Raw genomic sequence first — 15,724 nt, 5'->3', positions numbered from 1 at the left:
TTATTTTGTTGTAAAAAAATCTCGCTACCAAAATGGCTTTATTTCGTAGTAAAGGTCTTTTTGTTGCTTGTCAAATTACTCGGTCAAACCCCCTCCTTGAAAAAAAATAGATCCGCCCCTGCTAAAAACATGCTCCAGTCGTACGAAAAATTGTCCCTAACTTTACGCACAGCTTAAACACACATCTGGGTCCTGTCTTACAAAGAGTTGCGATTAATCCGATCAACCACAACTATGAATAGCCAGCAACATCAACATCTAACATGCAGATTTATTCAAATTGTTTTCTAGATTATGATGTATTATCATACATTCGTCATTCTCTTAAAGATTCCATGTGATTCTCTTTCTTTCCTAAAGAGATTGACCAAATTTCTTGTAGAAAAAATTATGGTATGGATGGATTTCCATACAATAATTATTGAGACTGATTGGATCAATTGCAACTCTTTGTAAGATGGGGCCCTGGTCTGTAACTAAAGTACCATTTACCACATCCTGACCTCTGCCTTTTTATATTTCTTCCTTTCTTGTATGTATATATACGTATGCATTAAATTAAGTACTAAATTATTTATTTGTTTTATTTTTTTTATCCACAATTTACAGGCAGTGTTTTTAGTGGGAACGCTCATTTCCATTTCTATATGCTCTATTTTATAATGCTTTTGATGTCAAGCCATCAATTTGCATCAGATTTATATTACTCTAGTTATGTTTCGATGAAAATGAAATAAACAAGTGAATTGAATTCAAATGTGTATTTTTGTTTTTGTTCATAAAGCGTTTGTTTGTTCATCTCAAAACCCAAAGTGATTTGGTGAGTATACAGAATGTTGTTAAGGCCACTAGGGGCAACCTTGGTGCATGTCCGATGCTGGCATCACTGGTTGAAGTACCGCTATTCGGCCCTCTGTTTGGAATTTGTTCCGATGTTCCACCTGTAAATTGAAAAGTGAAATGAAAAAAATTAATGAAATGCAAATCCATATTTGTATTGTTCGGAAGAGACATGAAATGAAATCCTCCGAAAATTTGCTTTGCCCAATTGATCGTAGGCCCGGCAGCCGCTGTGCAGCGCCAGATCGACGAGGCTCGATCCCTTTAGTTGTTGAACGCCAAACATGGTAGCAGCAACTCCAATCTTTTAACGTCTTTTGGTCCGACCATGAAGGTCTATGGTCTGACGCGGCCGGGGTTTGAACCCCCGACCTCCCACTCGTGAGACGGACGCTCTTACCAACTGAGCCAACACACCGATGTTAATATCAATTACGACAGTTGATAAATCAATATTAAATTTAAAAAATATTTCAAACGAATTAACAAGAAAACATAATATATACTACATGAATTATCGTGGCTGGGCTTATAAAACCTCTAATCAAGAAATTTAATTTTTTGAGGGCAGCTTCGGAAAGGCTGTATTCATAGCAATTATGTGTCTTATATTGGCTGAAAAAACAGTCTCCTGATACATGTGAAGAACTATTTCGAGGCAAAAGATGTTTGCTACCAATGTTATAGCTCTAAAATTTAGCATATCCTGAGCTGTCGTCAAAATATTAAAGGCCTGGTCCCACTGGCCGATGGACCGATGGACACAAAACATATTCATCATATTCATGAAGGACACAGCGGACGAGCAAAATTTCGGGGGTGGCTCCATCCGTTTGTAGTATGTAGTGGGGATTTCAAATGGATGTTTATCGGAAGTCTACAGGATGAAAGCGGATGGAAGTAGGGTTACCGGAGATTTTAAATATTTTACACATATATACGAGATGCATACGCTTACATCCATTCTATTCCCGTGCTTCACTCCATGATGGTAATTATGTGTACAACCACTGCATTTATTACTTTATTTATTTATTTATCTATTTATTTATTTAGTTAATAGTTAGTTAGTTATTTATTTATCCAGTGTGATGAAAATTTTGCCCATACTAAAGTAATTGATGCTTAGAGGATAAAACGGACGTCTAAAGGATGATAACGGCCATAGAACGTTTGTTGCTCGTATATTCACGCGGACTTACAACGCGGAAAGTTCATCCCTTCTGAAAGTTTTGTGCAGCTCAAAACTCTTTTGCGCGGATAAAATCACAGAGGGCGCATCCTCGATGGATAGAGCGTATGAAATACATACGCAATGACCAATGAGTACCAACCGGATGCATAGCGTTTTCCAACGGATGGCAAGATTTTTTACGTTTTACATCCTCTTAGCATCAGTAAGAGCTGCAGTAGGACTGGGCCTTTAAATTTGAGATACGAGGTTCTATCACCCTAGCAGCGATATGCCAAAATGAAGGGGAAATATCTATAGTGACAAAATGGTGATGCTTTTGCAAAATTGAATGCCCTGGCATATCAGTCTTTCTTTAGCTCTTTCAAGGCTATCCTCTTTTTATTTTGAGTTGTAACATTGAGTCCATCCACATTTGTACATTATATGGATTCGCTGATTCTTGTCCAATTAAGTACAGAACTTTGATCTATCAAATCTGGAAGCCATATACAGGTTTAGATTGTGGAATATCAAATGGACAAACAAAACGGAAACACAAACAGCAAAATATACCTAATGTCAAAGACATATATAGACTTTCAGAGAAAAACACGTATTAACTTGTACTTCATATGACTTCTATTATTTTATATGGTTTCAAGGATTTTGGACATATTCAATGAGTTGAGTATAGGGCAGGTGCATAGTGGAAAGGGGGTGGCCTTCCACCTCCCCTACCTTTGCAAGGAGTTAAAAGGGGGCAAGGATGGGGAAAGACGAAATCAGAGGAAGGAAAGGGAAGAAAGAAGGAATAAAATATCCATATACAATCCAGTATATTGAACACTAGATTGTACACTATTTATATAATATTGTGAAAAATAATCAGTTATTCGGGATTCGATCTGTTGCTTCACGACACGCGGCGGATTCAAGAACATAATTATATACATGGCATGGCAATGGACAACCAAGAAGTTATTGTCAAAAATTGGTGAATCAAAACAGCATTTTCGTCCCGGACTGTGGAGAAAAGACGCATATGCCAACAGTCATCAGCTCCGAAACTTCCAGAAACCAAGGGGAACGACGCTGGCAGTCTCGCCTGCATTACGCGATTCGATATACCAGCAGTGCTGATTTTGCAAACAGCTATAATTATTCACGAAACAAAACATTCATTTGATAATAAAATACTATGTCCATTGACCCAAAGTGACTTTTGACCATGATCATGTGACCTACTACGTGAGCAAAGCAATCATTCATACTTGATTACCCTTATGTCTATTATTCATGAACTAGATCCATAAAAGTAATGATGCCAATTTAACAAATACCCCCAACACGGCAAAAGTCCGATGACCTTTGATCTTGGTCAAGTGACCTGAAACACGCACAGGATAATTTGGGATAATTCATTGCTCTTAATTCCAAGTTTCATAAACTAGATCCATACAATTTGTAAGTCATGATGACAATTCCACAAATACCCCCCAACATGGCCAAAGTTCGTTGACCCTAAGTGGCCTTTGACCTTGATCATGTGACCTGAAACTCATGAAGGATCTTTAGTGATACACCATTACCCTTATGTCTAAGTTTCATGAACTATGTCAATATACTTTCTAAGTTATGACATTTCAAAAACTTAACCTTAGTTAAGATTTCGATATTGATTCCCCAACATGGTCTAAGTTCATTGACCCTAAATGACCTTTGACATTGGTCTTATGTCCTGAAACTCAAACAGGATATTTAGTTGACCATCCTTACGTCTAAGTATCTTGAACTAGGTCAAAGTTATGATGAAAATTTTCAAAAACTTAAGCTTGGTTTAATAAGATTTCAATGTTGACGACGCTCCCGCCGTCTGAAAAGCGGAGCCTATAGTCTCCCTATGCTATGGAGGCAAGACATAAACTGCTATTCCGGTTCACCAATTTTCAATTTTCTACAAAGACTCCCAACCCTGTTTTATGTCATTTGACGGGCATTGTTTAGAAATACTTAATGTGTTCTTGAATTCGACGTGCATCACTGTGCGAAGATATACTTACCCATATTTACTACCATGATAAGCTTGCTGGCCTTGCTAACACTGTTCCGCCCTGAGCAGTTAAACCGGGCAACATTGAACTTGTCTGGCATGTGACGTACGCTTAGGACTGACGTAACAATGGTCTGCGATTGCGGACTTGTCACAATGCTGACATTTTTATCCATGTAACCCCCGCTTTCGAACGTGAAGTTGGAGTAGGTCCAAGCTATTCTTGGGCGCGGGAATCCACGGGCCTTGCACTCGAGACGAAGGGGTCCAGAGTTCGGAAGCTCCTGCCATCGTATTAATGGTTTTGTTACCAATTCAACGGGAACTGTGGTGAAAGAAAATTAAGATGTAACGAGCCATAGACGAATTCATGAATGTGCACAGAAGACTGGCCGTACGCAGCTAGTCCGGAGGCACAGACCCCGATTGAAACTTTGATCAGCAAGTGTGTCTCCACGCAAAGACTAGCACATACAAAACTTGCTGGTTCAATCCCTGAGCGAGAGGGCCTTCAGTACACAAGGCATGAGTAGGCTGCACATTCAGACCCTTAACTCGAGTGAAGGGTTTGCACAGCAGACTAGTACGCAGCGGCGAGTAGGGGGTAGTTCCCCCCCCCCCCCCACACGAATGGGCGTCCCCATGACAGACTCCGTCACTTCGCTTCCTCGTTTTTTGAGTTTTTTCCTTTCAAAATTTTGTTATGCGTTCTGTCGCCCCCCCCCCGGAAAACAAATCTGAAAAAATAATGTTAGTTGACCCATTCGCCCACCGAAATCTTAGTCTTGCATAATGATACTATTTTTTTTTACACAAAATTAATAAATTTCAAGGGGCTCCACCCCTGACCCCTACCTAGGATAAGTTCTAGTAATCAGAACGTTTTCTAATCGTGACATTGGCCTCCTATCTATTGGACGACTTGAAGCTTGGAAGTTTCAGCTTGTGATTTTCCTTTTTAAAATGCTTACAAAACAGATGTGATGTACTATAATATATACACTAAAAAGTAATAATTTGAATCCTCTTAATCGATAATTCATCGGTTCGAAACTTGGCATTGCTGATTGTACACCACATAACACTGATTCCCCGTTTATGTATTTCCTCACGACAAAGACCCGTTTATCTGCATTATTATTTTATCTTTAATTGATCTGATACAAGCAAATACCCAATGCACAGTGGCGTACAAAGCCAAAGAATTTAAGGGGGTATGCCAAAATTGTGCGATTTTTGAAATATAATTCATGAATGATTTTAAAATGACATTTACAAAATGCCCCCATTTCTCCTTTTCCTTTCGCTTATTTCTCTTTTCCTCCGTTTTGTTTTTGTTTTCTTTTTTTTTTCATTATGTAATAATACTTTTGTACCGTCTTTTACATTCCTATTGTTAATACAAAGGAAAATAGAGACACATTACACGTGACACGATGATAATGTTTGAAAAATAATAATACTTGACCCATTCTCCCCCAGGAGATTTTACTCTGACATTATGATGCCATACATTTTTTCTCACATAATTCTTATAATCACTGTCAGAAGCCACAGGCAAATCAAATCATTTCTATACCCTATAATGATAACTATATATGATTATGTAACATTTTTGGGTGCTTATACAATCATTATTACAAAATAGCCTTGCATTTGCTATTACCCACGGCAGGACGATAGAACATAGAAACACATTACAATATGATAATACTTGAAAAAAATCATGATAATAGTTGCCAATTTATTTCGGATGACAACTGTATATAGTCTCATATGTTTCTTTTGTATATCCTGAAATGTGATTTTCGAAAGAAGAATTTATTCAATTTGTTGTCTCTTTGGTTATTCCAATGTTTTTCATAAAACAAAAGTATGCCTTAGGAACAGTATGGACATTGAAATTAAAAATCGGAACTAAATTTCTGTCTTCCATTTGGCCAATGTACCCGAGGGTGAGAGGGTAAATCAAACTAAAATATCACAGGGGTAGTGGGCAGTTTCATCAAAAGCTAGTTTGAGTTCTAAGACAAAAAAATGAAGTTATCGTATAGTTGCATGACCAAGATATTACAGGCCTCGACATTTTTGTCAGGCCTAATGCTAAACCATAGAGTAGAATTAGGCGCCCCCACCCGGCTGGAAAAAAAAAATGTGTCACATAGTTTGCTTACGGTGTGCTCTTAGTGTGTTCACATTGTGTATGTAATGTGTTCACATTGTGTATGCAATGTGTTCGCAGTGTATTCCCACTAGTGCCCGCAGTGTTTTCACAGTGTGCTTACAGGACGTTCACAGTGTGCGCTCAGTGTGTTCACAGATTGTATTCTAAGTGTATTTTCATACTGTGCTCACAATGTGTGCATATGTGTTCACGATGTGTTCATATAGCGTGTTCACATCATGGACTGTATGAGGATTTGATAAAAAAATGTTAAAATCCCCAACTGTAATATTGTAAAGACAATAATTGCCCAGTGTGGACACCTCGACGTTGTCCACAGTGTGCGTTTATCACAATATGTTTACAATTTCAACTTTCTGAATATTTGATTCACACTATTAATGACGCATGCGCGCATCGGGACGCATTTCGCAGTGACGTGCGCAAGTAGTATTACTTTATTTAAACTTCACACGTCTAACAATGTGAAGACAATCTAACACTACCTCTTCCATAACATACGGTCACTACCCCCCCCCCCTCCCCCTCTGGCGCCACTCGTGCCCCTAGCGGGGTTTTCCTTTCGTTGCGGTAGAATACGTACAGTTTACATTGATCCTCTCCGCAACATTCTGATGCATCCCGCGAAAGAAGTAGCGGTACTGACAGGTATAGACTCCTGCACTGTGGATGTTTGCGTTTACGATCATCATCCTTTCGTTGTCCAAGACCCAGTAGTCTGGTATCCTGTCTCTGTTCACATCGTACATCCCAGCTTGACCACCGATCACTATGTTATCCTGAAGAACAACATGAGATTGTTTCATCAATTCAATTCAATTCAATTCAATTATTTATTCAACCATCAAAAGGATAAAAACAGTACAATATACAGTATTAACAAAGTATCAGAAAAAAAAATAGATGGTTCGGAGACCCCGGAGAAGCGATGCTTATAAAAGGGGTCACCACGATACATTAATACATTACAAATGACAAAATTAAAGAGTAAAAATCCTAGATCAAAATTAAAAGAAACACTCCTGCAGCAAAAAAAAAAGAAAAAAAGAATGAGGTAAAGGGGGGGAGCACTAATGTAAGATGTGAGATTACATGCATTCGATCAATAAACGAAAAATAACATTTTCCTGCATAAAGATCTAAATCTTGATAAAGTAGAACTGTTTTTTATATCATTTGGAATTTCATTCCATAGTTTTGAACTTATAGTCTATTGTCAAGATTATGAAATAAAATTATTTGTGTTAAGCAACGCGAATAGTCAAAGCGCGTCACGTGGCGTTAAAAATTTTCGCCCCTCACACTGAAGTGTTTCATGTGGACAACAATTTATATTGCACGGTCCAACATTTGTACTGTATATTTTTAGTAGGCAAATTTGTAATTGGGAACGATTTTTTTCAAGGGGTCGCTGATGTAAATTTGACAAGCAAAAAGAGGGAAGTTCATTACAAAATTAAAGTAACTTTGGTCCCGAGAAATAAAAAATGAAGGTCCATTTGGTAACTACATCGGCTTTCGCAACGTATACCGGTTACCAGTCGGCTAATCTAACACCTGGATGAATGATTGCGAAGTGAGAGGCGCCTTAATATAGACCATTCGCGCCGCAGGGGATTCGAATGCACGACCATCTGATTACAAGATATCAGAATCACTAACTACACCACGGCGCGTCGCGACGCTTACGACGTGGATGTGAAATTGTTTTAATGCTCCTTGAAATAAAACTTTTTTAAAAATACAAGAGAAATCTCCAACAATATAAACTGGGTTCCAAAAGAAACAGATCAAACTTTTACAATGGCACTGGATATAAATATGAATAAATAAACAAAAATAATAAAATTTACACCCACAGCTACTCGAACCACACAAACATGATAGATTTAGCCCCACATTGTTAACACTACGTTGTTACACTTAACACCAGTCCGTGATGAGAGGAGCGTAATTATAGGTGTTGATATAACACCATATCGTATCGATATAACAAATACCAAGAGGCGTTGAACTCATACAATAGAGTTAACACTTCACTTGGTCTATGTGCTTCTAATATTTCGTCTGGTGTAGTGTTTGCATGCGATAATTCCAAGGTTACGTTCAAATTAAAATGAACCTTAGATAGTATTGCTATCACTGCGAATTCCATGGGGCAGAATAAAAACATATCTTAAACCTACAGCTTCATTCTAAAATTGAATTCCAATATTGTGGATATTACTTTAGCCCCCACCGCAATCCCACCTTAGTCTGCTGTGCAAACCCTTCACTCCAGTTAAGGGTCTAAATGTGCAGCCTACTCGTGTCTTGTGTACTGAAGGCCCTCTCGAATTGAAACAGCAAGTTTTGTATGTGCTAGTCTTTGCGTGGAGACACACTTGCTGATCAAAGTTTCAATCAGGGTCTACATGTGCCTGCAGACTAACCCCACCTCCTCCAAAACGCTATAGTCATACTAACAAAACATATTCCAAACCGACCGATTGCATAACATTGGTAATAACGTAATATATGTGGTCGGTCTGGAGTCGGTTTCGCCGGTGTGACAATGTCCGAAGATCCGGCATGACAGCTACGAAAACCGACTCCAACCGACCGGTAGGTAATCCACTGCAGAAAACATAAAAGCTTTCGTTGGTCCATAGTAGGATCCATGGTTGGTTTGTGCAGTATTACGGAAGTAATGTCGCAGTCTCACAAACGAAACCGACTCACGACCGATTGCAACTATTGCGTTATTTTCAATTGCATTCAATCAGTCGGTTTGGAGTCAGTTCCATTGGTGGGGCTGTGACATATAAATCACTGCATTAGCTAAATGACCCGAACACAAACGGTATGACACACCTATCTCCCTCAGATTTCGATTGTGACGTCATAATGCCCAGCAGTACAGAATGTAGGGTCCCCACGCATAACCTTTACGTGACACGATAATAGCGAGTTTTCGCAATTGCAACGGGGGTGGATTCTACAACGTAGTAAATCTTTTGAAAATGCCCGTCAGATTACAATAAACAGCTCAGAGGTCTTTGTCGAAAATTTGTGAAATGGAACAGCAGATCATCCTAAGATTAGGAGCTGACTAAAAATTGCAAATGTGTCGTTCGTCCAAGACACTGCTGTTTTGATTCACCTATTTTCGACAAAGGCTGCTTTGTCAGGAATGGCTTATTACAATAGATTCTCAACGTTCTAGCAAGCATCTTCGTAATATTGTGAAAACTCCCAGTTGCGCGTCTGAAATGATTTACACGAACTTCTTTTGCAAACGCCTTTTCCACGTAATCACTTTTCTTGTATTTCCCGCATTGACGACCAATGCCCCCATACTAATCTACATTATATACAAATGAAATAATCCTTTCTATGGAAATAGGAAATGTAACTAACGTTTTCGCATACTCCATTTTTAAGCGTTTGGAAATTTGGGTAGCATAAAATTATTATCTGTCATGATAGAAAATGAATGTTGTGTCTTCCCTATTCAGTGCAAGCCTACATGAAGATGATTTCCAGGGAAAATTTCTTTCTCTAGTTGGTGTTCTTTCCGTCATCAACATGATTAATAAGTTGAAATAAGCTGGACAGTATACCTTTCTTGGATAGCAATAAGAGTAAAAATGCAATTTTTGCCATGACGCATGCACAAATACTGATTACCTTTGATCATGTTGATATATGACCTCTTTACCATCTTTTATGTGTTTTTCCCCCTCAGGATAAAGATCTGATTGTAACTTTAAATTTAGAAAATTAAAGACGCATAGTTGACGTCACAATGACGATAAGGCAGAGGCTAACATTGATGTGATTTTGATAAATCTTAGTTGCAAGGTACGACTTGTCACCTTTGTCTGTGAGATTATACAAAATAAAGCTCAGAAAATCGTGGCTAATTTGAACTTTTCTTTGATTTCCAAACTGCATCAAATATATTAATGGAGAGTCTTCTATCAATTGTTTAATTTGCGTAAAATAGGAAATACCCCTCCATTTCTTATTTGCATTATACACGTCTTAAGCTGATTGAGCTTTTTCATCCCTCTACCAGAAGTCAAATGGGTCATTCTGTCATTCTTATTCCACCCTATTTGAAAAAGAAAGATAGATGTTTTTCATCAATGAATTGTCATTGTGCGATTTAAATTAAGTGATAAGGACTCACACCTCATACGATATAGCTGCTGTCAAACCTAAAAACGCTGCTTTAATTTCAAGCACGTTGTTTAAGCCTGTGGGTGTGTTTGTGTCTTGTTAGCTGCGGGACGTGTTTGTTTTGTAACGATTGGGTTTGGTTGGTGGGTGGGTGTGGGAGTGATTGTATGAGGTGCGTGTATATGTGTTTGTGTGTGTGTATTAAAAATTAAATGATTGTCAAAATAGAGGAAAACAAGGTGCTTTGTCTGACAAGAATCAACAATTACATAAAACAGTCTTCACAAATATTCAAGCAATATATTAACTAAGCGATTAAGCCTGTTTAAAAAAACAACTTGAAAAACACATCATTTATTATATTTGGTTTAAGTTGCTTGAAAGTGATATTACCACATAATTCAGAAATGAATTGGGTTTACCTTAAACCAAAATAGGTTTCCACCAAAGCTCCCTCGAGAAGGACATTGTATGGTAAGGTTGGTGTCGCGATCAATTACTTGATGAGGTGACGGCATTAGAATTGGTCCTGAAGTTGAGTCACAAGAGGCATATAGATAGTAAAGAAAATAGAAATCACAAAATATGACTAATCGAATGATAAAGAAAGTAAACACAAAAGGAAAACCATGGATAACGAAAGAGATCATAAACCTAAATCAACGAAAACATGCTTTGTACTGAAAATACCTGAAGAGTAAATCTGATACATGTGAAAACGCCTATAAAAGGTGCCGCAATGATATCAGTAACTTGATAAGAGAAAAGAAACGCGAGTATTTTCACACGAAATTTGCCAAACTACAAGGTAATATGAAAGGAACATGGAATGTTATAAACCAGACTTTAAACAGAAATATAACGAAAACAACTGCAAGAGAGTTAGAAATAAATGGTAGTACAATAACTGATCATCAGGAAATAGTTAATGAGTTCAATAACCATTTCACTTCAATAGGTGTGAAGCTAAGTTAAAAAACATCAACAGTAATAGCGTAGAAAATTCATTTAGAGAGTGTATGACTGGTCAGTTTGAAAAGTCGTTTTTTAGATCTATCAAAAGCGTTTGATTGTATTGATTTTATTATTTTATTTCATAAATTGTATTTTTATGGAATTAGAGGGACTCCATTGTTATTATTGAAAAGTTATTTATTAAATCGTAAGCAATATGTGAGCAATGGCAATAATTCATCAGCATATAGTAATATACAAATGGGCGTACCTCAGGGATTTAATCTAGGCCCATTATTATTTTTATTGTATATAAATGACTTGCCAAGTGTTAGCAGTATTTTATCATTTATTCTCTTTGCTGACAACACAACAATATATCTATCTGGTAATGATCCTTTTAATATGAATTTTATATTAAATACTGAAATAGCCAAAATTCAACGATGGTTTCTTGCCAATAAACTTTTTATTAATTTCGAAAAAACAAATTATCTTATTTTTAAAACACACAATAAACATATTAATAACATTGCAATACGAATACCAATTGCCAATAAAGCAATAAAGCAGGTTAATCCAGAAAAAAATTTAGGAGTAATTCTTGATGAAAATATGACATGGAAATATCATATAGATTACATTTGTAAATAGATTTCTAGAGTAATTGGAGTATTGAGCAGAGTCCTAAAAAAATATCATTACGCATCATTGTAAATATATATAATACCTTGATCTTGCCAAATTTGAATTATTGTCTGATTATCTGGGGTGGCTGTGCATCATATTTATTCCAAAGGATATATGTGATTCAAAAACGTGCAACGTAAGGGTAATAACAAATTCATTTTTTAGAGCTCATACACAGATTTTATTTTTTAAGCTCAAAATTTTAAAGCTAAATGAACTATGAATCGCAAATTATTTTATTTATGTACAAATATTTCAATTCAAATTCTACTTTTCCATCTTGTTTTAATACTTATTTTATATTTAATAGCAGTATAAATAATAATGTAACGAGAAATTCAAACAAATCATGTATCCCGTTCTTTCGTTATACACTTTCTAAATCTACAATTCGTTATAAACATGATAAAAGACCAAACTTGTGGAATAATTTACCCGATACTTTAAAATTGTCTGTTACATTCTCATCATTGAAACGTAGATTGAAACAAAACCAACTGTCTACTTATAGTTAAGATAAAATTCCAACTGCCTATCTAAAGGGGGATTGATGTCGATATCATCGTGTCTGTTTTTTTTTGCCACGATTCTATTTGTGTTTTTAATCGTACCATAATGTAGTAATCAAGTGAGTCGGATTTGACAGGTCAATGGCTTTTCTGACTTCCTACATCCGCTGCATTTTCTTTTCATTTCTTTATATTTCTACCATTTCTTATTGCTTATACTGTGTGTTAAATAATTTTACTCCTTTGTTGTATCATATTATACTTGTACATATGTTTGTATGTGTTTAAAGGATGTCAAATAAATGAATTTATTAATTTGATTGACTGATAACTATACTGGAATGTAATAAAAGGACACCCGAGTGTTGTGCATATAAAATACTTCTAAAAATCGCTTGACCAAAGTATATACCCCTTTTCCGCTCACTTTAGAAAATAATATATTTGGGAATGATTCGTTGATCGATTTGACGGAATGAAATAAGTCAAACTATTATTTCCTCTTTATTCATATCCATTGTGTATGCCCAAAGATCAGGGGCGGATCCAGGATTTTCCAAAGGGGGAGATTCAAAAGAGGGGGCACATCTCTGTTTTAATGGCATTTTTACATTACAAATTTTAATTTTGCTTCTCAAAGGGGGAGGGGCACGGGCCGGATGTGCCCCCCCCCCCCCCCCCCGCTGGATCCGCCAGTGCCAAAGATGATACCATATTGTGTTGAAACTGTCAGTCTTCTTATTTATTATTCATGATGATTGTTAATAATCCAAGGAAATTTGGAAATGAAAGGAATATCAATAGGTCGAATTTCATTCATTTTGGAATCCCGGGGTGGACGAGTGGATACCATGCGCGACCATGGGGTCTCGAAAAGCACCCTACACAAGTATTGGAAACAAAACGATACCCTTGGCAAGCATTCCCTTAATTGAACCCCTAAACAAGTACAGTGGTATTTTAGCTATGTCACGGACATCGGTCGTCGGTTGTACCGTTACCTACATCATTGGGTTTAGTACGGCCCCACCTCCCACACCTCCCGCAAATCGGACTCTAAACACGTAGTGTTGACGGGGCAAAAAGTACATCCTTTAAAACATTTTAGTCATTTTATACCCTTGCAAATTTTACCCTAAACACGTGGCTTCTTTAGCGAAAAGATACCCTTTTTTCATTATTTTAGTGTTTTGACACCCTTATTACGTTACATAGGTAACGTGCCCTATCTTGAAAAAAACATCCTTTTCACGTGTTTTTTGGTCGCACATTGTATCCACTCGTCAATGTAAGTGGCCCCCCGGGTTTGGAATTGAAGTTATTGACCGTTTGGATTTCAACAAAGCTTGTCTTAAAGGGGAATCCAACCCAAATAAAAATCTTGTTTTTATAAGAAAAAGAAAAATCATACAAGTTGATAGGTGAAAGTTTGAACAATATTGGACAAACAACTAGAAAGTTATAAATTTTTCAAAGGTGTAAATATTGGTAATCACTATACTTATGGAGACTTGAAATTGGTCGCATATGTGATGTCATAGTGATGTAAGGCAATGACTACTCTTCCATGTACTCCACTACATATTATGGCTAAAATGTCATTTTTCCTCAAAGTTTTATTTCAAATTATATTTTTCTTTCATGAGGACATTAAACAATATACTACCTGGGTTATATTTAGATTACTTCCCCAGGGGAATGGGTACTTAGGAGAAAACCACGAATCCCTGATAATAAAGTACATGGCCTATGGGAAAGTTGTCCTTGCCCCTTGTCATAATTTACTTACCCAGTTGCCAATTTGAAATCTACATACTATTAGTGATCCCAATTTTAAAGCAGCTATAACTTTCTTATTTCTTGTCCGATTTCTTTCAAATTTTCACCATTCTGTTTAATTTATTTTTCTCCTTCCCAACACAACCATTTATGGCCAAGGCTGGATTCCCCTTTAAAGAGTCTAATGTTACAGTCACACCAACGAAACCGACTCCAGACCGATCAAAGCTATCATGTTATGTTGAATGGCATATCATCTATCGTTTTGGCGTCGGTTTCGCATGTGAGACAGAACCATGAGGGTGAGCTACTAACGTGAAAAGACTTTGAAGGTGGTACTGGCGAGCCCGAATGCGGGCGCCTGCATCCGGCAGCCATACCGCCCGGAGTCCTGCGGCCATGCGCTCTGGATGAAGAGGGAGCTGATCGTCGCGTCTTCCAAGGGCGTCTGCTCGATGTCGATCACGTACTTGTTGCCGTCGAAGATGCGACGGCCGTCGAGCGTCCATTCGATCTCGGGCGGTGTTCCATACCAGCTTGCCCGGCACTTGATCTCGTACTCCCGCCCCGGTGGTCCCTCGATCCCACCCTGCGGTGATACCTCAATCACTTTGATAAGGACGATGAGAATGAATACAATATGGATTGATGTTGCTAATTACATGAATCATGAAAGGGGCTTTTACCAATATTCTTCTTCGTCCTTATTTTTTTTCTTCTTCTTCTTCATCACCATCACCTTCTTCTTCTTCTTCATTTTCTACATTTTTTCATCATATTCTTCTCATTGTTCTTCTCGTTCTTCTTCTTGACCATATCATCAGCCTAATGAAAACGTCATTATTATTGTTTAATAATGATTAACATGATTATGAACCTTATGGTTATCAAAATTTTGGTATCATTATCATCATAATTCATACTAATATCGTCATTACTGTCATTATCATCAATGTTATAATTACTATATAAAATTTACAATTTTTAACCATTTGTATCTACCTGCTCCTTGCTGCATAAATTGTGACGTCACAAAGCTGAACCCCAGATATACGTGGATGAACACAGAAATATAGTTTTGTGACGTCATGACGGTTATTCATCTGGAAAAGAATTGAAATCAAGAAAATACAATAGAACTATTATTAAACAAAGAGTATCAAAAATATATTAATTTCAATTTTACATGTGTTGTTTTAATCTGCAACGAGTGATGGCAGCAGACTGATTGACGTAAAAGTGGTGTGCCATCCTATAGTACAAAAGTTAATTTCTCTGAAGTTTAAAAATAAGGAGGCAAACAGAGACGTTAGTGTATAGTGCTTAAAGGGATGCTCCGGGCTGAAAATACTTGTATCTAAATAAATTGAGAAAAATTC

The 15,724-nt window shown here is 37.1% G+C and overlaps 1 protein-coding gene across 1 annotated transcript; it reads right to left on the bottom strand.

Annotated features, from left to right (window-relative positions):
- Positions 1–525: 525 nt before the first annotated feature.
- LOC129282572 (hemicentin-2-like) lies at positions 526–15,444 on the bottom strand. Its single transcript, XM_054918456.2, has 6 exons — positions 15,348–15,444; positions 14,661–14,954; positions 10,836–10,942; positions 6,833–7,028; positions 4,075–4,389; positions 526–941 (listed from the first exon to the last, which is right to left on the bottom strand). The coding sequence occupies exons 1-6, from the start codon at positions 15,433–15,435 to the stop codon at positions 796–798; spliced, it is 1,146 nt and encodes a 381-aa protein (XP_054774431.2). The 5' UTR covers positions 15,436–15,444; the 3' UTR covers positions 526–795.
- Between the last annotated feature and the right edge of the window lie 280 nt (positions 15,445–15,724).

This window comes from Lytechinus pictus, chromosome 19, assembly GCF_037042905.1.
Source record: "Lytechinus pictus isolate F3 Inbred chromosome 19, Lp3.0, whole genome shotgun sequence".
NCBI classification, from domain to species: domain Eukaryota; kingdom Metazoa; phylum Echinodermata; class Echinoidea; order Temnopleuroida; family Toxopneustidae; genus Lytechinus; species Lytechinus pictus.
The sequence above is the reverse complement of the archived record's forward strand: the minus strand, read 5'-3'. Positions and strand labels throughout refer to the sequence as shown.